Source organism: Gopherus flavomarginatus, chromosome 4 (genome assembly GCF_025201925.1).
Source record: "Gopherus flavomarginatus isolate rGopFla2 chromosome 4, rGopFla2.mat.asm, whole genome shotgun sequence".
Classification (NCBI taxonomy): domain Eukaryota; kingdom Metazoa; phylum Chordata; order Testudines; family Testudinidae; genus Gopherus; species Gopherus flavomarginatus.
The window spans coordinates 82,814,760-82,838,408 of NC_066620.1; the positions used below are offsets into that span (position 1 = coordinate 82,814,760).

Below are 23,649 nucleotides of genomic sequence, written 5' to 3' on the forward strand. Positions count from 1 at the left end.
ACGGGTGCACTGGCTTGCTAGCCTTATCAGATACTATAGCAATGGCTCTGATATTAATGTCTAGCTAGCTAGATGTTAAGGTCCCAGTTCTAATCTTTATGCATTCAGTGGGTTATAGTTTAGCTATCCCAGAGCCTGCTTCTCTCTCTGCAACAGCTGTACTCAGCAGACAAGCTGCCACTGACAGTCTCCAGTGAAAAACTCTTGGAGGATAGGACAGAAGGGTTGCAGCAGAATGAATTTTGACTGTGAAACTCCCCTACACTAGAGATTAGATAGAGCCATAGTCCTAGCACATTTAGGGCTCACTATAAGGGCTTGTCTACACTACTGCACAGGGTTGATCTAAGATATGCAAGTTCAGCTAAATGAATAGCATAGCTGAAGTCGATGTACTTAGATCTACTTACCGCGTCTCCACTGCAGTAAGTCAACAGCTGACGCTCTCCCGTCGACTCCGCTTGCACTTCTCGTTCTGGTGGAGTACCGGAGTCGATGGGAAAGCGATGATCCGGTAGGTGGTGTAGACAAGCCCAAAGACTAATCACTTTGTCAAAACTTCTCCCAACAAAAGTGGCTACAGAATAGTCTGACAATGTTGTTCCTAGAAACAAACAATTCCCATCTACAAATGCAAGACAAATAGGGGAAAGAAAGAATATGGCCTGTCTGCACAGTAATAATGCTTTTCTAATTGCAAATAGGGCACATGCATATACATGCTGAAGTTGGGGGAGGTTTACAGTACGTGGAAGACTGAAGCCATAGGGCCTTATTCTGTTCTCTATAAAAATAAAAAAGTGTTTACTTCTTCTGACTCCTCTTCTTAGGACTTCTACACTCCTGACAGATCATTCATTTATGTTTGCAGACTCTTGCTCTCTCTTTCAATTTATATCTGCCAGCCTGACTTCTGATTAGCTTCAGCAACACATTTCCAATTTAGATAAGATGCAAAGGAATCTTTCCTTTTTCTAATCCAGAGCCCATCTTAACCATGTTAGTCTCAATCATTAATTTAACTTTGGTTTCACATGACTACTTGTACGAACTAGAACATATATTTCTATAGACTCTAATAATAATTGGAAATGACTATTTTTGCATTAACCGTAATTATCAGTTATTTTGAGACACTAAAATAAATGTCATTACTGTGCTTTGTTTGCTGTTATCACTCTAAAGTGAGTTTATTTTTGTTTCAAATACTAAACATTCTATAGGAATAATCAGTAGAGGACTAGACTGTACATTCATTATTCATGCTGGCAAGCATATTCAGAATGAATGTCCCATTGACGTTGTTCACCAGGGCTAGGGTGGCACAATCTAGCCTTATGCACACATTTTTTTTTCATATAAGTTCTTAAAGAAAACACTGAGCACAATTAAGTACAGGCACCCAGAAGCCACACACACTGTTTATTTAACCTTAAGTTTAAAATACAGTATTGTATATTCACAGACACCATAGTAGACTGTTCAGCTTGTTTCTTCTATTTTTAATTCTGTGCTTTAGTATCAAGTGTCTATACTTTGCAATTTGTGCACACACTGAATATCACTTTGTTTCTATGCATGTCATGTTCTTCAGAGTTTAGCAATACATTCAAATTGACAGAAATCGTGTTTTCAAGTACTGAAGACAACTTCAAAAACGTCACTGAAAAACAGTAGAAATGTTCCTTGTACACTACTCTTAAATCTTGAAGTCAACATTTTTAGTGCTGCAATTTTGAGTTTTTCCTTTTATAAAGAGAAATCTTGGGGAAAAAAATATACCTAAAATATCATTCCTAAATCGGTTAAACTCTAGTGGGCTACAATATATGTTCAGTATAGAAATATATTTATTTATGTATATATGTACACATATACTAGTTAAATGTTCATTATAAATAGAGGTGTTTTAACTTAGGCTGTACAAAAATGGCCACTTTGTTGAGAACATGCAAACCCAGTATGCTTCAACCTAACAAAAAAAATCTTTAGCTTGTTTTGCTTAAATATAAGTTTTAGTCATATAGATTTAACAGATTTAACCATAAAGTAAAGTTTTCCCGAAAATGTACAAAATCTGTTTAACACTAGCTATAACTAAACTCATATATGGTATCTTTTAGGTAATTAATTTCAAGTATTCTCACGTCAGCTAAGTCTAGACACTTTAATTTTGCTGCTTTATTACAGTAAGATATTCATCTTTGAACACTAAAAGCCAAGTTATGGCCCATCTGGCATGCATGCACTGCAGGGGAGAGGGCTTTCCCTAGCACTGCTCTTACGTGGGAGGCAGTCTTGATATGGCAACTTGTGCTAGAGGATCCAGATCCTATGTCCATAGAAATCAGTTGTAAAACTCTCATGGCACAGATTTTAAGACCCGAAGAGACCATTATGATCATTTAGTCCAACTGCTTGCATAACACAGGCTGTTGAATTTCACTCAATGATTCCTGCATCTAGCCTGGCAGCTTGCGGTGAACTGGAGCATATCTATCATTGCTGACTTTAATGGGGCAGGATCCCACTGCAGAAGCATGGTGGAGAGGCTGGCCACCTCTACTGTCAATGTACACTGCCCATAGGGCTGGTAACTGGACAGGGGTGTGCATAAAGCACGACTTCCCTGCACACCTGCCAGTAGCTATAGGGCTACACTGAAGGAGAGCAGATTACACCCATCCCAAGGGTGTTGCAGGGAGCTGCTTCCTTCTGGTCTCTTCAGGCATAACGCCTCCCATGGATACCCCACCAGCTGCTACATATCCTCCCACTCTCCCAGTGTAGCTCCATTTTAGCAACATTCATTTGTGTCAGAAGTCTTTTCAACATCTGAAATGATGAATACTTATTAATGCAGCACAATCTTTCTTTCGTAACTTTTTTCCCCCAAAAAAATAAAGAGGCATTCTATTTCTTACGGTAATGATGTAAGCACACTATAATATTGGTATGGATGCCCTTGTATTAATTGTTTATACAGCCATCATAGTAAGTTGCAGGTTGAACAGTCACAAAAGGCTCATTTGCTTTTTCATCCTCCTTCATGGAAGCTGCTTGGTCCGAAATCGAAGAAAAGGAAAGCTGGTCATGTTCCACTATATGCACTTGGTCCTCTTCCTTGTCCTTCTTCACATAAAACATTTTTCTAAACCTTTTGAGCTCATGAAGTTCACAGAAAGTTTCTAGAACCACCAACATTGCAATGAGGCCCAGCAACAGGTAACCTGCCCAAGAAACAAAGAGAGAGACAAGGTTTGTGAGGTAATGTCTTTTACTGAGCCAACTTCTGTTGGTAAAAGAGACAAGCTTTTGAGCTTGTTCAGAGAAAAACACCACAGGGCCCGAAGCATTATCAGGGAAAGCTGAGATGATAAAGCTCTAACTTGGAGTTTTTCCCCACCTATGATCCCCTCCTTTCTGTCCTAGAATTTTTGGGGACAGAAGAAAAGTAATTTGCATGTAGTCCTTTGTATTACACTTTTTTTCGACAAGACCACTGAAAATGCTATAATATGTCATAATTTGCTAATTGTTTTAGTTCATTGTGTTCCGTACGGGAAAGCAGGCAATGACATGCAATGCATAAGAATGTTATAACTTCAATAATCATGTACACTATATAACATTTAATGAATTGCACATTCTTCAAAGTTTGTTTTCATTATTGCTATTGCACATTGTTAATAGAAGTAGAAGTTTTACAAAGTTCAATACAGTCATTTGGCTATTAAATCTGTTCAATAATACAGAAAAGTTAAACAATATAACATGAAAGTATCTTTTCCTGATGTATAAACTTATAGTTTTAAAAACATAAGAAAAACTGTATCACAAATCAAGTGCAAAAGCCTAGAAATGTATGCAAAAAAATCAAAGAAAAAAAGTCTAAAATTTCACATAAACATGTGCAATCACTGCTGGCTCTTTGAAAACAGACAAATGTTTCTATTTTCCCTCCAAGAATTACACAGTCGAATCATGAAGACTGTACCCATATTACACACATTACGCTAATTAGGCAAAATCCTGCTGGTGTTACTTACACAGATAGTACCATTGACTTTTGTTGCATATTGTACACATTTGAGATTTTGTTTTTGTAAGGGAAAACCATCATGCTCCGAGGTTCTGTGGTGGTCCAACTCCCATGAATTTGCATTGGAGCTCTTCCGAAAAATCAGGCCTCCTAGGACTAACAATCCATCATGTTTTTTATTTTCCTCTCCAAACACAGACACATCCCATTTCCTGAACAGGACTCCACGGAATGTAGTCCAACAAGGATTTCTTATTTTAAATACTATAACTAGACTACCTCGATTTGTAATTCAGAAATACTATTGCATGTGCCCATATTAATATAGTACAGCTTCTGTGGGGAGTCTTGTGTTATTAAGGGAAGCAAGAATTGACTTCACTATAAACAGCACAGTCCCTATAAATCTGTGCAATATATATTGGTTACAAGAACACTGTCCAAATGTAAAGGGCTGCAATAATTACTATACAGCATATTATTGCACAGACTTATGGGGACTAAACTATTTATAATGGAGTTATATATATTCCCAGTTTTTATAAAGACAGACTAAATTCTGCATAAAAGTTTCGCAGACCCCACATTTCTTCCGCTATAAACCAATTTAAGTCATGATCGGGGTGAAAGTAAGCTGGTACGGCCAGTACAGTGTACTGGTAAAAAGTGTCCGCCAGTACCGGCCCATACCCAGCTGACTTTAAAGTGCTGTCGCGGCAGTGCTTTAATGTCATTGCCCCTTTTGCCCCCGGCCGAGGGAGGGGCAAAAGGAGCAGCTGCCCCAGGGCCCGCGATTTAAAAGGGCCCAGAGCAGGGCCAGCTCCAGGCACCAGTGCAGCAAGCAGGTGCTCGGGGTGGCCAATGGCAAGGGGTGGCACGTCCAGTTCTTTGGTGGCAATTCAGCACCGAGTCCCTCAGTCCCTCTGGTGGCGGTCACGGCCTTTTTTTTTTTTCCTTCGACACTTGGTGCAGCAAAAATGCTGGAGCTGGCCCTGGCCTGGAGCCCTGGCCCTTTAAATTGCTGCTAGAGCCCCGGGCAGCGCGGGCCAGGCAGTATGGAAGGGCTGGCTGGGGGACACTGACCCCCAGCCCGGCCCCCGTACCAGTAAGTCTTTGGCTTTACTTTCACCCCTGGTCATGATCCCCAGGCTGAGAACCGCTGATCTAAACCAACAGTACAATTCCAATTTATGTAGCATTTTAAAGCTTTAGTTCATGAAAGCACCAAGTGAGTTATGCATGAAGATACCTTTCTATTTATATAGGGCACAACAATGGCAAGGTTGTTTTAAATCTGCACTAGGAGCTAGATAATTCTTTCCGAGCTTCCCAACCCACTTGAATTTCCACAGGACTTACTGAGAGCCCTAGGTCTTCCCCTTATTTCTTGGGAAGACTTGGACACTGTATTTTGCTCTCAGCCTGTCATTGACTAGGGCTATGGCTACACTAGCAAGCTTGCAGCTGCGCCACTCTAAGCTCTCTAGCGTAGCTGCTCTAAGCTGACAGGAGAGAGTTCTCCAGTCCACTTAATGAATCCACCCCCCGAGTGGCAGCAGCTAGCAGTGGGAGACGTTCTCCTGCTGGCATAGCACTGTGCACACCTGTGCTTAGGTTGGTGTAACTTACGTCGCTCAGTGGCATGTCTTAGTCACACCTCTGAATGGCAAATTAGATCAACATAGGCTGTAGCGTAGCCCTAGCTTGGACATATTACTCTGTGGAGCTGCATAGTCATTAATAATTAAATGCTCCTACCAATGGGACAGTCATGATGGGGGGAAGGCGGGGAGGAGAGGTGACAGGTGGGAAACCTTTAGCCACAGGGGTAATTTGGCATATTGCCAAAAAGGTTAAAAATAAAGTGTACTGCGGGGTAGCTCAAGTCTCTGCTTCTGAAAATGATCATTCAGGGCATGATCCTGCAGTCCCTATATAACCACACCACCCATTTAAGTGAACAGGAATTTCACCTGCATTAAGATTGCAGGATCATGCCCTTGGTGTGGGAGGCACACACAGCAGTCCACCAAAGTGATGAAAGGACTTGTTTGACTTGGTCTGCATTTTAATTATAGATTCAGGATTGCTTGGCATGAAGCTTGAAGGCAAATGATGTGCACCGTTGTGCTACTACTGTAGAATCTTGCCCTGTTCATATTCCTTCAGAATGCTGTTGCAACAGATCATTCTCCTAGGCTGGGGTGGGCAAAATTTTTTGGGCTGAGGGTCACATCTGGGTGAGGAAATTGTATGCAGGGCCGGGGCAGGGGGTTGGGGTGTGGGAGGGGATGCAGTGTGCAGGAAGGGGCTCAGGGCAAGGGATTGGGGCAGAGGAGGGGCATATGAGGGGGCTCAGGGAAGGCAGTTGGGGTGCAGACTGCAGGAGGGGACTCAGGGCAGGGGTGCAAACTGCAAGAGGGCTCAGGGCAGGGAATTAGGGTGCAGGAGGGAGCTCAGGGCAGGGGGTTGGGGTGCAGGGTGTACAAGGGGGCTCAAGGCAGGGGGTTGGGATACAGGAGGGGTGCGAGGTACAGACAGGGGGCTTAGGGCAGGGAGTTGGAGGGCGCGGTGCAGGAGGGGTTTGAGCTCCGGCCCGCCGTCACTTATCTAAAGCAGCTCTGGGGTGGCGGTGGCAGCAGCATGCACCGTGGCCAGGGCAGATCCTTGCATGCCTGCCCTGGCCCCACACCGCACCACACCAGGAAATGCTGCAGCCCCTGGGGAGAGAGGGGCAAAGGGCTCCACGTGCTTTGCCCTTGCCACACCTCCAGGTACCTCCCCCGAAGTTGCCCATTCCCGGCCAATGGGAGATGCGGGGGGTGGTGCCTGGAGGCAAGGACAACGCACGCGGAACCCTCTGCCCCCCTGCCTGGGGGCTGCTTCTGAGAGCAGCACCGGGCCCACGGTGCAACAGGGGGCAATCCCACGGGCCAGATCCAAAGCCCTGAGGGGCTGAATCCAGCCCGTGGGCTGTAGTTTGCCAACCCCTGTCCTAGGCCATCGCTTTGACCATGTAACCCCTCTCTTTGCATTCCCTCCCCTGGTGCCCCCTTCTCTATCGCATCAAGCATAAGTTGCTTGTTTTAACTTTCAAGGTCCTTGCTACCAAGTTATTGACTCCTGCCTCCAATCAGCCCATGGCAGCTCCATCGCCCACTTGTTAAGTTTTTAAACACACAGTTTCACATTTTCTCCAGTGCTAGGGCTTGGGAGGAGCTCCCCATAAAACGTCTACAAAGCTACCTCATTATCCTCCATTAAAACCCTCTTGAAAAGTCCTTTTCCATGATGCCCACAAGCAGCTTAACAACAGTTAGGCTATGGATACAAGACAATTGCCTGTCATGCTACCCAATATTGTTTCAATGTTTCCTTGTATTCCCTCATCTGTCTGTAGCCATTTATTGTCTCTCGTTTTTACTTAGGATTGTAAGCTCCTTGGGGCAGGCACTATCTTTTAGTTCTATAGTTATATTGTGCCTAACAGAATGGGATCCTGGTCCATAACACTAGAGTATTACAAATAGTAAGACCAGCAGTTCAGAGTTGGAAGCAGAATATTTGTTTTTGCCTCTTTTTTCTTAGCAAGTCACTTCTTAACTGATCTTAAAGCCTTTTTGCTTCCTTATTCTATCAGTGCACAGGCTCCCTACTGGTATAGCTGTGATGTAAATTAACAAGCACCAAAACCAAATTCTAATTTTCAGCATCATATGCAATAGCCATGTGTTCACAAACATGCAGTGACACGCATTAAGACCCAAATATAAAAATAAAAGTCAAAATTTAAAAAAGCAGATTGTTATACTTTCGTATTTATTGCATATTCTTAATTTTTTTATACAATACTAAAATAAAAATTATAAAATGAAATGCTGATTTTTTTCCCCCAAAATGAAATTTCTTCAAAATCAACATGTTCCAATTTCGATGAATCATCATTTTCCAGTTGGAAATTTTTTGGCAAGGTCTAATCGGAGCTTTTGGGAGGCCTGCACAGCTTTCTTTTTTTTTTTTTAATGGAGCTGTCAAAAAACTGGATGTAATTTTCTTGAACATTGTCCCTTTATTGGCTCTCATTTGAAATTTCAAAGGAAGTGTTTTGTTTATTTTTTTAAATTGAAGTTTGGAAAATTTCAACCAGTTCTAGTTCTAAAATTATCCTGCTCCTTACCACTTATTTGACTGCCACAGCATTAATGCCAATTTGCACTTGGGGTTTTTGTAACGGGGGATGCTGGTTTGTTTATTAATCACTGTCTGGCAAGACATTATTTCAGTTTATATTAAAAACACACACACACACACACACACACACACACACACACACACACAAAAAAAACCCCACACACAGAAGTGGAAAAAACAACCCTACAGCCCAGAGAGCTAAAAACTAATACCCAATACTAATCTTCATTTAACCAACTACCTATTCAGATTAGTGCTTTTGAAGGGGGCTGGGAGAATGAGGAAGAACCTAAAAATCACTGTTACCAACTCAAAATGGGGCACAAAGCCTAGATGAACAGGTAAGTAACCACAGAATATGGAGGAGGAGAAAGAGGCACCTAATATGTAGAAATCCCATTGGTTAGTTTGGTACTTACACGTAATTCCTATCTTATACAGCTCTCTGAATTTTTGATTGTAACCTTCTCCTGGAACATAGTCTCCAAGACCAATGGTGCTCAGGGAAATGAAACAAAAGTAAAAAGATTCCAAAAAGTTCCAGTCATCTTCCATAGCAGAAAATACTGCTGCCGGGATAAAGAAAAAGCATGAGACGGTAACAAACCCAAGAATCACTGCGTGGATGATGGCAACAATCTGCTTGGAGAAGCCCCAGCGAATGTGGAAATACAATACAGGCCGTCTGGTGACGTAGACTATGATACGCTGCACCACAGCAGTTAGGAAAAGCAGCGTAAAGGGGATTCCGATGACGGAGTATATAATACAGAAGGCCTTTCCTCCATCCGACAAAGGCACAGTGTGACCGTAACCTGGGGGAGGGAAAAAACAAACAAACAGAGGAAGGGTGTACATGAAATGTGGAAAATAAATTGGAACAGGCACATACCACCAGTGGGGAACTCATTTGCTGCATATGGGACTGTATAGTATTGTGTTACACAAAGAACTTTTCACAAAACTGAACTCTGCTACACTTTAAATGTACTACTATCAAGGATAATTTTGAACTATTGGTACAGCCAGACTATTGGGAGTTAACAGCTACATATACAGTACAAAGGATAAGGGAAAACATTTTTCAAACTATGCACGTCATTTTAACAGTGTATATTTTGGAGAAAGGGTGTGTTGTCTAGTATTCTAAGCATGAGAGCAGAGATCAAGACATCTGGGTTCCATTTCTGGTTCTCCTACTGACTTATTGTTTGACCTTTGGCAAGTGACCTGGATACTGATCCTGAAAAGGTATTTAGGCACTTTGCCACTGATTTTAATGGAAGTGCCTAAATACCTTTTAGGATCTGGGCCTTAACCTTTCTTTGCTTCAATTTACTGACCTGTCAAAATGGGATAATACTTACCTCACAAGACTGTTAGGCTTAACTGATTGTAAAACACTTTTGGATCTTTAGAAGGAAAGTGTTAAAAAGTGCAAAGTATGATTGTAATTAGTACGCCACATTGCATTTTTTCATAGAATGTTTCAATGATAATCCCCTAAGAATATTTAAAAACAAAACAAACCTCCACAGCAAAAATAGCAGCTTGAAGGCTGGACCTTCACCAGGTCACTGGTGCATTATAAGTGTCAATAGTAATCTGTCTAATTTAGAATGCAGGAATTTATACAGTGCTGTACGGGCTGCTGATGCCAATGTATGGAATTATGCTAGTCCCAGGCCAGAAAGTGTACCATGCCAGACTATTTGGTTTTAAAAGTAAACCACAAGCACAATAAATCCACTGTAAACTGTAAACGTATTCTTTTATTTGTCAGCTGACATTAATATTTTACTGTTATTGTAGTGGGGTAGGGGAAGTCTCCCGCAATCTAGGGAGGTTAATCACACCAACAGAAAGACCTGTAGTAATATAACTCCAAGCAAGTTGTAGCCAATTGGTTCATTTTATCATTCATTTATTGTGTGATGTTATGATTAACTAACATGTCACATCGTATACAATCATTGTATGCGAAATAGAGTTAAATTGTAGTATTGTAGAAGAATAAGCTGAATCAGTATTTAGACGTGATAAGTACACATTAGGTATCTAAGTAAGTAGGGCTGAAATGCCTGGCCTACGGGCTGAGGCCTGTATGTCGTCAGCTTAGCCACACTAGGCTATAAGCTTAAAAAATGCTTGACATAAATAAGTGACAAAAGAATTACCCTATGCCACAAAATTATGAGAAAAGATATACTAATCGGTGGTACTGCAAAAAAAATTAACTGTAAGATTAATTTTTGATGACAAGATACCTGGTAGTCACATTTTTCTAGCATGCGTCCTAATTGCAGGGTGCACTATGTGCATAAATGCTAATGAGAACAAAAGGATCTACACATGACCTATGAAAAATGCGGTATCCCAATATTCTTGGGGGACACAATATAAATATGGGAAAAGAGGGTTGACATTTTCATGCACATGTGCAAGGTAAAAGGAATAATCAGAATCATATTATAAAAGACGGGGCTCCCAGGTTGGGTATAATGAGTTCCCTATGGGAAAACTCCAGCAGAACCATCCATCTACTGATGATCAATTGGCAAGGCATCCATCAGACCTCAAGAAATAGCATTAAGTATGTGTGTCATAAACGGATAGTTAAGAGTTAATGAAACAGAAGTACTTCATATCTCTTTTGCCTGGAAAGGGTTAACAAGAACAGTGAGCCTGGCTGTCACTTGACCAGAGGACCTATCAGAGGACAGGATACTTTCAAATCTTGAGGGAGGGAAGTTTGTGTGTGCTGTTAGAATTTGGTTGTTGTTCACTCTGGGGGCTCAGAGGGACCAGACGTGCAACCAGGTTTCTCTCCAATCTCTCCGATACAGGCTCTTATAAGTTCAGAATAGTGAGTACTAGGTAAATAAAGCGAGTTAGGCTTACGGTTGTTTTCTTTATTTGCAAATGTGTATTTGGCTGGGAGGAGTTCAAATGTGTATTTGGCTGAAAAGATTTTAATTTGTACTTGTATACTTAGGCTGGGAGGGTATTCCCAGTGTCTATAGCTGAAAGACCCTGTAACATATTCCATCTTAAATGTACAAAGATAATTTTTACCTTTGTTCTTTCTTTAAATTAAAAGTTTTTCTTGTTTAAGAACCTGATTGTTTTTTATTCTGGTGTGAGACCCCAGGGGATGGGGTCTGGATTCACCAGGGAATTGGTGGGGAGAAAGGAGTGAAGGGGGAGAGAGAGGCTAATTTCTCTCTGTGTTAGGATTACTGTCTCTCTCAGGAAGAATCTGGGAGGGGGAGAGAGAAGGAGGGGGAAAGGTGAATTTTCCTCTCTGTTTTAAGATTCAAGGAGTTTGAATCACAGTGATCTTCCAGGGTAACCCAGGGAGGGGAAACCTGGGAGACAACGGTGAGGGAAAGGGTTTACTTTCCTTGTGGTAAGATCCAGAGGGTCTGGGTCTTGGGGGTCCCCGGGCAAGGTTTTGGGGGGACCAGAGTGTACCAGGCACTGGAATTCCTGGTTGGTGGCAGCGCTACAGGTTCTAAGCTGGTAATTGAGCTTAGAGGAATTCATGCTGGTACCCCATCTTTTGGACGCTAAGGTTCAGAGCGGGGAATTATACCATGACAATGTGAGTATGACTATATTTCTAACTTGTGTGTGGGTTTTTGTAAGATTTCTATATGCATGGGTAATCATAACCTTAACTGAAACTTTAATAAAACTTGTAAAACAGACTAGACCATGTACTTCTAACTGTATGTGTGGTCACTAATTTTGGTCTTTGTGTACCTAAATCCTCTAGGTAGCAGAGGTGACTTTCACTCTGTAGAGTTTGAAACTGTAGCCACCAGAGCCGAACCAGGGTGGTGTAAAACCACATTACAAAATCTACTTTAAGTAAAATAAAAGGCTACGAAGTTCAGACAAGTCCTAGCCATTTACAGCTAAAAATCTGCTAGTTCATGAAGAGTCACTTGAATCCTGTACTTCCAATCTTATCCACCGTACAAGTCAGCCATAAAAAAGAAACCTTCTTGAAAGTTTTCCAGTGGTCTAAAAATTGGTACTAAATGTCTTAGAGGAAGCAATATTTGCATCTCCTCCCCATTACAACATGCACAAAGAAACCCTATGCAGTGTAACTTCTCTGCTTTATATAACTTATGCACCAAATAGTAGTCTTCAGTCCTACATGAATTTTAATGACTTGATGAATAATTGATCCAAGTTCAATCATTTGAACTCCCGAAAAAAAAAAGTCATGCTGCAGGGTACATTTTTTGTTTATGTTTATAGTACTACTGAAATCCATTACAAGCCTCAAAGATTTTTAAACACACTAAACTGTTAATACCTCTTACTTGTACATGGAACTGTTCATATTTTATTGAGTTGGCCCTATAGAATTTTCTGCCTAAATCTAACACCATATTAAAAACAACTGGAAAAATCACTCCTAACTACTTTGTATACACGGACCATCCCGTTAGTGGTTTCCACAGTTTTTTTTGCCTTTTACAAATGTTAGGGCCTGATCCAAAGATCATGAAGTCAGTGGATTAGTTAAACTGCATTTAACCCCTTCGTGAACACCCTTACACAGAATTCATTCACTTCCAAAGTGAATTAAGATAAAGTGAAGGCCACTTTAATACTGAAGAACAGTTACAATATTTTTGTAATGCCTATAAATCTTGGTCCTTCTTTGTAAGAAGTATTAACACAATAGAGGATAGCCTTACGTCTCAGAGAAAATCAGGGAACTGAACAGATAAGCTAAATCTTACTGCTCAATCACTTGCTTTCTGTTGCATCTCATTTCCTTCCTTCATCTATGGGTTGCCGCTTTGCTCTGTAACCTATTCAGGGCAAGGATTTTCTAAGAGTGGTGCACACATCTGGCTCTGTATAGCTATATAATAATGTGTCAGTTTCCATTATTCAGCTGAAGCAATCATGTTTATGTATATCACAACAATAGTCCTAAGACATATTTTTCCTTATGAGAGAAAAGGACTCAAATTAAGGGGAATTGTAGTCCCATTATTAAAATTATGAAATTACTTTAATCCATCTAGAGCAGTGGTCCCCAACCGTTTTGTCTGGTGGGCGCCAGACGAAGGACCGTGGCAGTGGTGGAGCATCCGCTGAAACGCCGTCAAATTTTGGAGGCATTTCGATAGATGCTCCACTGCCGACCAGGACATGGGCGCATTTAGATGCCCCCACGGGCACCGTGGTGCCCGCAGGTATCGCATTGGGGACCTGAGGTCTAGAGAGGACTGGGACAGACTTGATTAGGGGACTAGAGTTAAAATGGTCCAAGTAACATATCTGGTAACTGAATTAGCAATTATAAAGATATGAAACAGTGTAAATGTCACCCACTTCTGCAAGAAAATTGACAGGGAGAAAAGAAATCACTGCAAAACACAGAGGGATTGCCAGACTGGATGAGACCAGTGGTCCATCTAGCTCAGCACCCTGTCATGGACAGTGATCAGTACCAGATGCTTCAGAGGAAAGAGCATCCCCCACATAATGGAAGTTATTCAACAATCAGTCCATAGGGGATGTTTTTCCTAATAGTCATGTAATGGCTACTTTTATAACCTAAAAGGCATAGTATACACTTATACATTTTTATCTTATAGGATGTAATTGTGCATACTCTCATTGTCCATAGAAACAGATATTATTTTTCTAATCCTTTTAAGCCCTTGACCTTTGATACTTTGTGGCAATTACACAGGTTAATTATGTGTTGGATAAAACATTTTCTTTTATTGGTTTACATTTGTTGCTGTTTAAATTACATTAATTGTTCCCTTGTTCTTGTATCATACCAGTAAACAGGAGTTACTGATTCTACCTTCTCTGTACAACTCATTTTATATGCCTCTCATGTTCCCTATTATTGATCCCTTCTAGTTATTTTCCTCATCTGTTTCCATACCTCTGTTTTCCTATATCCTAGCAATGAGGAGAGTATCTTAGGTATGCCACTGGTTTATAAAATAGCATTAGATTATTTTCTATCCCATTCTTTCTATAGCCATATATTTTGTTTGCTTTTCGGATTTCCATTAAACAGATGTTTTCACTGAGCTCCCAGTTCCTTGTCCCAAATGGCTAGCATCAGTTTAGAACCCAGCAACACGTAAGAGAGGTTCACATTATTTCTTCCAAATTGCATTACCTTGTCAACACTGAGTTATCTGTTCTCATGCTTCCCAATTGCTAGTCAAAACTATTTAGTCCAGTGTATCTGTAGCTTTTGCTACCTCATTGTTCAGTCCCTCCTTCAATTAATTTAGAAATCTTTTAAATACTGTCCTAGCACAGATCTTTGAGGAAACCATGAAGTTGACCAATTAATCCTGGTTTTCAATCCCTGAGACTGCTTCTCATCCAGAACAATAGCGTACTGTTTCCTTTATGGCCTCCCAGAGGACTTTGACAAAGGCTTACTGAAAGTTCAAAAAAATTATAACTGCTGGTTCCCCTTTGTCTATTTTGTTGAAGTGATCAAAGAATTCCAGTACATCAGACCAGAACCATATTCCTGGTATGTTTCTCCAGCAACAGAGGCAGAGGTCTCCTGGAAGGAAGAGATGATACAGCTCTGAGCTGGATTACCTCCAGCCTGAATTTCCAGGCAGAAATCTCCACATGATGCTGTGAAAAGTGCTACCATCCTTTTCTGGCCCAAGCTCAGGAGCTTGCATCCATGGATCAATGGGAAGAACGAGGAGGAACGGTGAAGGGTGACTCCGCTTTCTTCATGGACACTCACCTTCCATACATGAATCACTGAGGGGTGATGTAGGCCAATTACATGTTTTAAGTCTCTTTCTACACTATTTTTGTGTAAGCCTTTGTCATGCTCTGGAACCTATGCTAACAGTGCAACAAACTGATTATTTATGGCTGGACTCTTTCCTTTATACGAGCTGTTGATATGCTCATGGGCTATATAAATCCTAGATACAACTCTTCAGCACTTCGTTTTGGTAGGAGGTACACAGCAGTAACTCAAGTGATCAGAAGCTTGCTCTCAGGATTAAAAAAACTGATTAGTGAGTTTATTTAAAATACAGAAGCTCGCTGGGGCATAAATTATGAGGCAAGGGTCACATATTATGCAGCATGAATAAAATGAAATTCAAAAGGTCACTTTGTGCAGCACAGACATGTTATGTCAACATGCCATAATGTCAGATCTAAATTAAAATGCATTTTAAGAAGAATTTCTTGCCTCCTGTGTTTCTGCAAGAAAAAAAATCAGACAATGTTAGGATTGGAAAGGAACCAGTTACAGGCTTTAAAAATAAAATGATGATTCTAGGTAGCTAGTTTATTAGCTTCTCAGCTCATACCTGACATGCGAGCACCTTTCCCCTGCATTAAAGATGGGAAAGGGAATAATGACTGAAGGGGGGATGGGAAATGTCCCTTTATTAAAGATGCACAACTCAATTACAAAAGGCAGCCTGAAAAGATTTCTTAGCACTGAGTCAAAGGTTTAAAATACAGAAATGCCACTGGGGGACACACACATGAAAGCAGAATCGTACATTACTACAGCAATAGTAAAAATTATTATTTTAAGGAGGTCAACAATACTTAGCTAAATTTGATCATGTTGTTTTCTAAGCAGGCTGACAGACTCCATCATGGAGGGCAGAAGGGAGAAAGATCCCAATATCAGGAGCATAGGAAAGGAGACCATCGTTGGGGAAAGGAGACTTTCATTTTACAAAAAGGCATGCTCTAAAGGAAATGTCTGGTAGTAAATGAAAGAGAAAAATCAAAGAGGGGAAGGAGATGTCCACAATACATATTGTGAATCACGTGAGAGACACCATAGACTGATACGTTTGGTTCCGAGTGAAAATGGTAGCTATAAGCATGTTATTGCAATACTATGTATGAAGGTATAGGAGATGAGATATTCTCTACAGACGACAATGGATTGCTGAAGTAAATGAGGTTTTGTGTTCAGGTCAAGTGGGGTGAGGTGCAGATGACAGCAGGTGAGGTTTTAGATATGTATGTAATAGCTGAACCATATGCCAAAAATAGCAGGAACCACAGCCAAAAATTGTGAAATTTCCATAAACAATCCCGTTTTTAATATATTATATTTACAGTGTGGTATGGTTTGTGCTTCTTATGTAGATTAGACAAGTTTGCTGGCTGTTATGATACTGGTATAGATTTGAGGATCAGAGTTAAGATGGTCTATGGAACCTTGAAATTTCGTGACTTTCAAACTTTCTAATAATGCTCTTTTAAAACATGGTTTTCCTCTGAAAAGTGACTTAAAATGGCATTGTGTGGGTCCATATTTATTGTATCTTAGTGACTCCAGACCAACTGTGTACACTTTTTAAATAAAAAGCTCTTTTTGTAACCTGCAAACTCAACCAGGAATCTCAAAGCTGGATTCCTTCTAACTCTCACATCACCAACAATAAAGATTTAATCAAGACTTAATTAAAAAAAACCTGTTAATTCATGAACCTGAACAGAACCCAGCTCCCCTTCCTATAGTAATATAGTTTCTGAAAGCTGACATGAATAAAAAGTGATAAAAAGTAATTTTAACCAATAAAATAAAGCACTTATGACTGAGTATACAAAGGGATTAGCAGGTCTATCGAGTAGTGAGTTCTAACAATCATCTTTTGGAGTAAAACCACACTTTAATTTTACTAATCTCTAGTTATAATTCCAACTGTATCCTGAAGTTTATCAGGGAATTCACTGATTTTCTAAGCAACATTCCAATGCACTGACTGTTAAGATCTGCTATATTGTACAATGTTTCATTCCCTTCTGACAGACTATATTTTGCTATCATAATCCAATGAAACAAAAAAAATTAAATACTTAAAACAAATATTCTGCCAACAAAGTTTGTAGCCTCCTTGAAAAAGAGTGGTTCAACTAATATGTTTAGAAATGCCACTGGCTGAATCACTACAGGCTGTAGTTTCTTTGAACCCAAACAGTTTGGTGCATGAGAATTTATTATTTCTGCTGGCTGTCAGCTAAGTCAGAAATCTATTTAAACCCTAGATGTCCAGTCCATGGAGTTCACATACTAGTTTGCAGCCCCTGAACCCAAGAAATTTGCATGAGGGAGATTTTGTACTTTGCCACCACTGCCATACAGCACACCTTTCCCGCAGTTTGCTAGATATCTGGTAGCCCTTTTCAAATTGTATAAAGTCTGCCAGACCTGCTGAGAGGTAGTGGCTGCTAGGGAGAAGAGAAGATTGTTGCTATGAACCAATACATATATACTCCTTTGACCACTGACCACACTTGCAGAATTTTGAGGGTAAAATGATTTCTGAGGAATTTAAAAGGGAGAACAGTACTGAGCATAGAATAGGAATCTAGTTACAATCTTAGCAGTCAAGACACTGTAGTACTCTCTCCGTAATAAAAAGACTCTCTTGTCTCTGTTGACTATTTTAAAATACATTTTTAAGTTGCTAGGGCACTACCTAGTACCACAAACTGCAGTTTATCAGTTCCTGGAACTCCTCAAACAGTAAAAGCAGCAAAGAATCCTGTGGCACCTTATAGACTAACAGACATTTTGGAGCATGAGCTTTCATGGGTGAATACCCACTTTGTCAGATTATGCATCTGACATGCATCTAACGAAGTGGGTATTCACCCACGAAAGCTCATGCTTCAAAACGTCTGTTAGTCTATAAGGTGCCACAGGATTCTTTGCTGCTTTTACAGATCCAGACTAACACGGCTACCCCTCTGATACTCAAACAGTAATGAACAGCACTTCACAATTCCAAAATGAGACCAGTAGGGTAGCCCTTATAAAGCACCATATGATTTGCAGAAGATACAACTGTATTACAAAGCATCTGCAAGTCTGTCTCCAGTTGGGGAGCATGACTAAGGTGATTGTGCTCCCCTTCCCTCCATCCTTGTGGCTAGTGCTGGAGAGGTCTCTGTAGATGGATGAATTTACCTGACTACATATTGCAGAAGTGTGTGTTTTCACTTTGTCCTGTATATTTAAAATGAGAGCTGTTCCTCCTGCTATGGAAATAAGACAGGAAAAACAATGTGTAATAAGTACAGCTCTTATTTATTTTTTTCCACTTAAAAATTCTGACAGACATCCATAATGAATTACAGGGGTGATTAGAAATTGGACTAAACTAGATGAAGCTAGATTTAGATATGACAATGCCATATGGTTTACTGCATTGCAGAAGTATACAGGGCAGCCAATTGCAAAGGAACAGACTCTCTCTATATTTATAGGCATAAGAATACTGCTGAATATATTCTTGTGTCATATTTGAGCAGATTAATGTTTGGCTCAATAATCACAATTCTCAGCATAAGCATCAGAGAGAAATGTATATTCTTTTGTCCACCACAGAAATGACTTGAAGTGGAAAATGATAGCATTTTCCTATGCCACGGACATGCTAATCCCACTCAGTTTGCATTATACACGAGCTAAGCATATAGCATCAACTCAAGGTAAATGATCACACTACTCCAGAACAGATGTCTAATTAGCATGAAAGCATGCATTCCGACTGTCACCAAAAAAGAATCCACTGGAGAAAAGAAAGATACAGAACTGTTGTGACTGTAGTCATACCATTTCCAGGACCAATAAACATGCCTTTAAATAGACCTAACATTTCTGAAGGAGGTGAAAGCCTGGATGTTTCAGAAACTGATGGTACTTATCTTGCAATCGCACCCCCTCTAAAAGAGGGCAACTAGATTTTTCAAGTCTCAATACAGTACTAGCATGTTACTCAGTTTATACAGAATTACGTAGAGTGAAACTCCTCTTACTAGGATACATTTAAACCTTGATCCTGACCCTGACATGAGCTCCATGTGGCTAAGATCTGGGGGGCACAAAGAGCCCCAATTATTTCAATTACATTGAGCCAACCTATCATTAAAGGCTTCCAGGTGTGCCAAGTAGGTGCAAGGTTCTACACAGCACTCACTGCAGGACTAAGGACTAAATTTACAAGCTTATTTAGCAGATATAGAGCTACTATACCTATACCTTAACAGAAAAATTCTGACTTACAGCAATTTGATGGTAGTCAAAAAGAGTTAAGTATATTTCCTCCATTACTATCAGTGTTTTGTTGTGTTTGTTTTTATAGCTGAAGCCCTCATGTCAGAACTGGACCTAAGATCCCAAGGGTTTATGATGATCAAAACAGGAATCATTTGGAGCCCCTCCACCCACCCAGCCACCCACCCACACAACGATAAATAAAAATATGTATTTAGAAATAAAGCCAACCAATACAGAATAAATCCACCTGATCTTTACCATCTCCAGCAGAATCTCACATAAAAGCTTTAGCTATTTTTAACTCCGATCTCAGATTAATCTTTTAATAAAATAAAAATAAGGGCAAGTATTAAGAGGCTGCTGAATACCAGCCAACCAACAGGTCAAAGGCAAGGTTAGACTTCCTGAGGGTTGCTTTGAGGATTCAGTAATGATAACTCCAGTTATTCTTTTTTTTATTGGTTTACATGCCTGCCAGGCAACAGATGGTCAAATTTGTACCAGAGTCAGGCTCCCATCAAGACGCTATTTCATTATGGCTGTTGCCTGGTAGAACTCACTCAAGAATCTCAGTAACTCAATGAAGTTCAAACGGCTTCTAGAAGGGAGAGCATTATTTCTATCCAACTGAAATGTTACAAAAATGGACAGCTTTTTGAGTTGATTTTTTTGCGTATGCTGTTTGTGCCTTTATGCGTAGCAGCATATTTCTTTGTGCTCTCCTACCATAGCCCATTCTTAACCATTACTTACCATGGGTAAAATTCACCTAAGGAAGAGGGCCCACACAGGGCTGGGACTGCCTCATACTATGTATTTGTACAGTGACCTTGGTTGGGCCATCTAGGTGCTCCTGTACCACAAATACTACTACCCTGGATTTGTTCAATATTACAGTCCACTACAGAGAGTGTTAGTTGTGGCAACAGCAGCTGAGCAGTGAGCCTCAGAGGATACATGCTGTCTTGGGGGTTAGCGTAGGAGGATATCTCCAGAAAGGCTCGAAGCTATGCTTTTACTCTCCTGCAGTAACATTTTCTGTGCTACATCCATTTTTAAAGTTCATCCCAATTACTTGAGCCTTCTGCCACTTGAAAGACTTTGTTTATGCACAGCACACTGTAGGGATGTACCAGCTGCCAATGCTGAGCCCCGCACCTGTGCGATATGGTTACTCAGCTTGAAAGGAACAAAAGTCAGGTGCAGTTCATCAAGAACAGGCTTCTAAAAACTGATATTGGGCTGCTGTTACCTTCTCAAATGCATCTTAGATGTGTCAATAGCTCTGAAGGTGTCGCAGAGCCATTTAATGCAGTACTTTAATCAAGTATCTAATTAGTGAAAAAGATATGTAATTTTGCAAGGTAATCATTTCTTGCACTGAAATGAACTGCAATTGTATTTCTTCCACCATCTGGGAATAGAGAAACAAACCAGTTGCAGAGTATGCTGCTTTCCACCTCCCTCTCCCAAACAGAATACTATTTACTGCACCTTCAGGAGGAACTGAGAGTGGGATCAGTGAATGAGACCAGTTGTTTAGTGCGCAGAACCAGAGTTCTATAATGTAGATAGTTTAAAAAAATAAAAAAAGGTCACATCTGCAAATAGTTTATTTAAATAGAAATGCAACTTTCCACCAACTGAGGAATTTCTATTCGTAAAGCTGATTTGTTATGTGGACCTCGGACAAGTCACATAGCATCAGTTCCCTCATTTGAAATATGAGGATGATAATCCCTACCCATGTCTGTAGGACATTTTGACATTCAAAGCATATGCATTAATACATCATTTCCAATCCTTTTACATTTTAATATGTTTTCATATATAGAGAGACAGTCTAATTCTGGTTCATTTGATAATGTAGCAATTTCTGGAAATATTAAAATTTTAACAGCATATACAACTGCCACATATAATCACTGGCTTATCCTTTCTCCTTCCCAAACGTGTTCACAGCCCATTAATCCCTAAAAATCAGTCAAAAGAAACAAACTATTACAAACCAGACAAAAATACACAATTCTCCATTTCTATGGAACAGGTTTTCATTTCTATGGAACAGGTTTTCAAACTGGAAGATCCATTTTGTAACTAAAAATGTAAGACTCTTCTCTCTGAAGCTCACATAATGTTTCTCTTAGGGTCAAAGCAAAATAAATGTGGTCATTTCAGACCTGAGTAATCCACAAACATGATCCCATCATATATTGTACAACCTATCGTAATCGGCCCAAATAAATATAAAAACATTCACATGTTCCAAGTTCTGTATTAATTCTGAGAGGACCAGCAGGCAGATATTTTTACTGCTCTGAGAACTAATCTGCTGACCCATGTTCAAATTTTGAGACTATATCAGCCCTACCTACCTTATACATAGAGATACTGATTTGTCACTTTTGATGTTAGGATGGTGAACACAGCATCTTGCACTACATCACTATTTCTGGATACATTGATCAAAGGATAGATCAAGCTCAGTTAGGTTCTCCAATGTACAAAAGCCCTTAATATATAAGCCTGACACTGAGTGAAAAGGGGTTAAGCAACCAGCAGGCTAAAGTGACCCAGATCAACCGTTAATACATGGGGAAGTATTGAAATGGTAAACAGTGCCATTTGTTGTAAACAGCTAACAAAGCCATGATAGATAGACCAAGTGTTTGAAACCCAAGTCTCTAGGATCAGAGAATTAGAAGTAAATACTAATTGTATTTGTCGGAGTTTACCTATATCTGTTAAAAGCAACAAAGTCCTGTGGCACGTTATGGACTAACAGACGTATTGGAGCATAAGCTTTCTATAAGGTGCTACAGGACTCTTGGTTGCTTTTTACAGATTCAGACTAACACAGCTACTCCCTCCGATACTATATCTGTTAGAAGCTTCTCAATGGTGATCTCATTAGCTGGTAGACGATAAACTTCTTTTCCTGTCTATTACTATGTTCTATTGATTCAGAGATCAAAAAGGAATATTAGCAACCAAAAGAAACACGTGGTGTAATAATATCATTGTCTTTATTTCTCTTTGAAATTTGTAGTAAACTATCTGTGAACTTTTGAATGGTTAATAGCCTTATGCTAATCAATGTAACTAATTACCTGTGTGTACACAGGATATATGAATGGACTTCAAAGCAACAATTACCTATTCTTCTTCCAAGGAATGCCTGCTGTGTTATCTGCTATCAGGAAGCTGTCCTAGCCTGCCGGAGATCTATAAAAACTCTAGAGCCTGATCCTGTCATCTCAAGTCTGCTTGAACCTGGTCAGGGGAGGTTTGAGTCGCAAGATCGAGGCCTCCAGCTCCAGTCTGGATTAACCTGCTATTTTTCAACGGAAGAAACTGCACATGGACTGCCTATTTGGACTGTAATCTAATGAACTGACTCTGGAAACATGTTTATATAACTCAGCAGCCCATCATCTCTACTACAAAACTGACATAAGTACTTAAAAGATCATTATACATATAGATATGAATTAACCATAATCACCTTCTTTTCGTTTTTAATAATCTTAGATTAGTTAATAAGGATTGGCTGTAAGCATGCATTTGGGTAAAGGCTGAAATATGCATTGACCTGATGGGCAACGTGTCTGATCTCTTGGGATTGGTAGAACTTTATATATGGCGAATAAGATTTTAAATAATCCGCACCATATTTGACTTGGCTGTCTGGGTGGGAGTCTAGATCTGGATTGCTGGGGGAAGCTGTATTTTTGGGTTCTGAATAACCAGTAAGGTATTGTAGAAGCTGTTCTGTTGCTGGCTTTTGTAGCTAATTATTAAAATAAACCACTAGTTTTGGGGATTGTCTGCCCCATTCTTTGCAGTTCATCTTATTGAGCAATCTCAGAGAGGCCCCTCTAGCAACCCTGGTCACAGTAAAATTGTGCTAAGCGAAGGTGGTGTTTTCAGGTTGGTTTTCTGGATATGATACAGAAAAAGACAAACGTAAAAAATCTTATGTCTCTGATGTCTCTGAACTGCTGAGAGCCCTCAGCTCCCATTCCCTTTGGGATGATGGGAAAGGAATTTCTTTAGTTGAAGATGGGGAAATACCAGAAACGTGGCAGAATATACTGCTGCACATAGGGAGAGTGCAGATATGTAGCATCCAAAAGAAAGATATACAAAGGAAGATACTTAAAAGGAATATATTTCCACAGGGAAAGTACAAAATGGCACAGCAACTGCAAACAGTAGAATTGTTATTAACACGTTTATATTAGAGAGGATGAGCACGTATTACTTAGAAATGAATTGTGACCTAATATTTCAGAAGATAGAAACTCCAGTGAGATGCACGAAAACACAAAGTAGGCTG

At 40.1% G+C, this 23,649-nt stretch overlaps 1 protein-coding gene across 1 annotated transcript in view; it reads right to left on the reverse strand.

Moving 5' to 3' along the window:
- Positions 1-1,393: 1,393 nt before the first annotated feature.
- Positions 1,394-23,649, reverse strand: part of KCNK1 (potassium two pore domain channel subfamily K member 1) — a 49,752-nt gene continuing 27,496 nt past the window's right edge. The window contains exons 2-3 of the mRNA XM_050949168.1: positions 8,653-9,048; positions 1,394-3,230 (exon numbers count right to left, since the gene is read on the reverse strand). Coding sequence (XP_050805125.1) covers positions 2,971-3,230; positions 8,653-9,048 — 656 coding nt within the window. The 3' untranslated portion in view covers positions 1,394-2,970. The remainder of the gene's footprint in view (positions 3,231-8,652; positions 9,049-23,649) is intronic.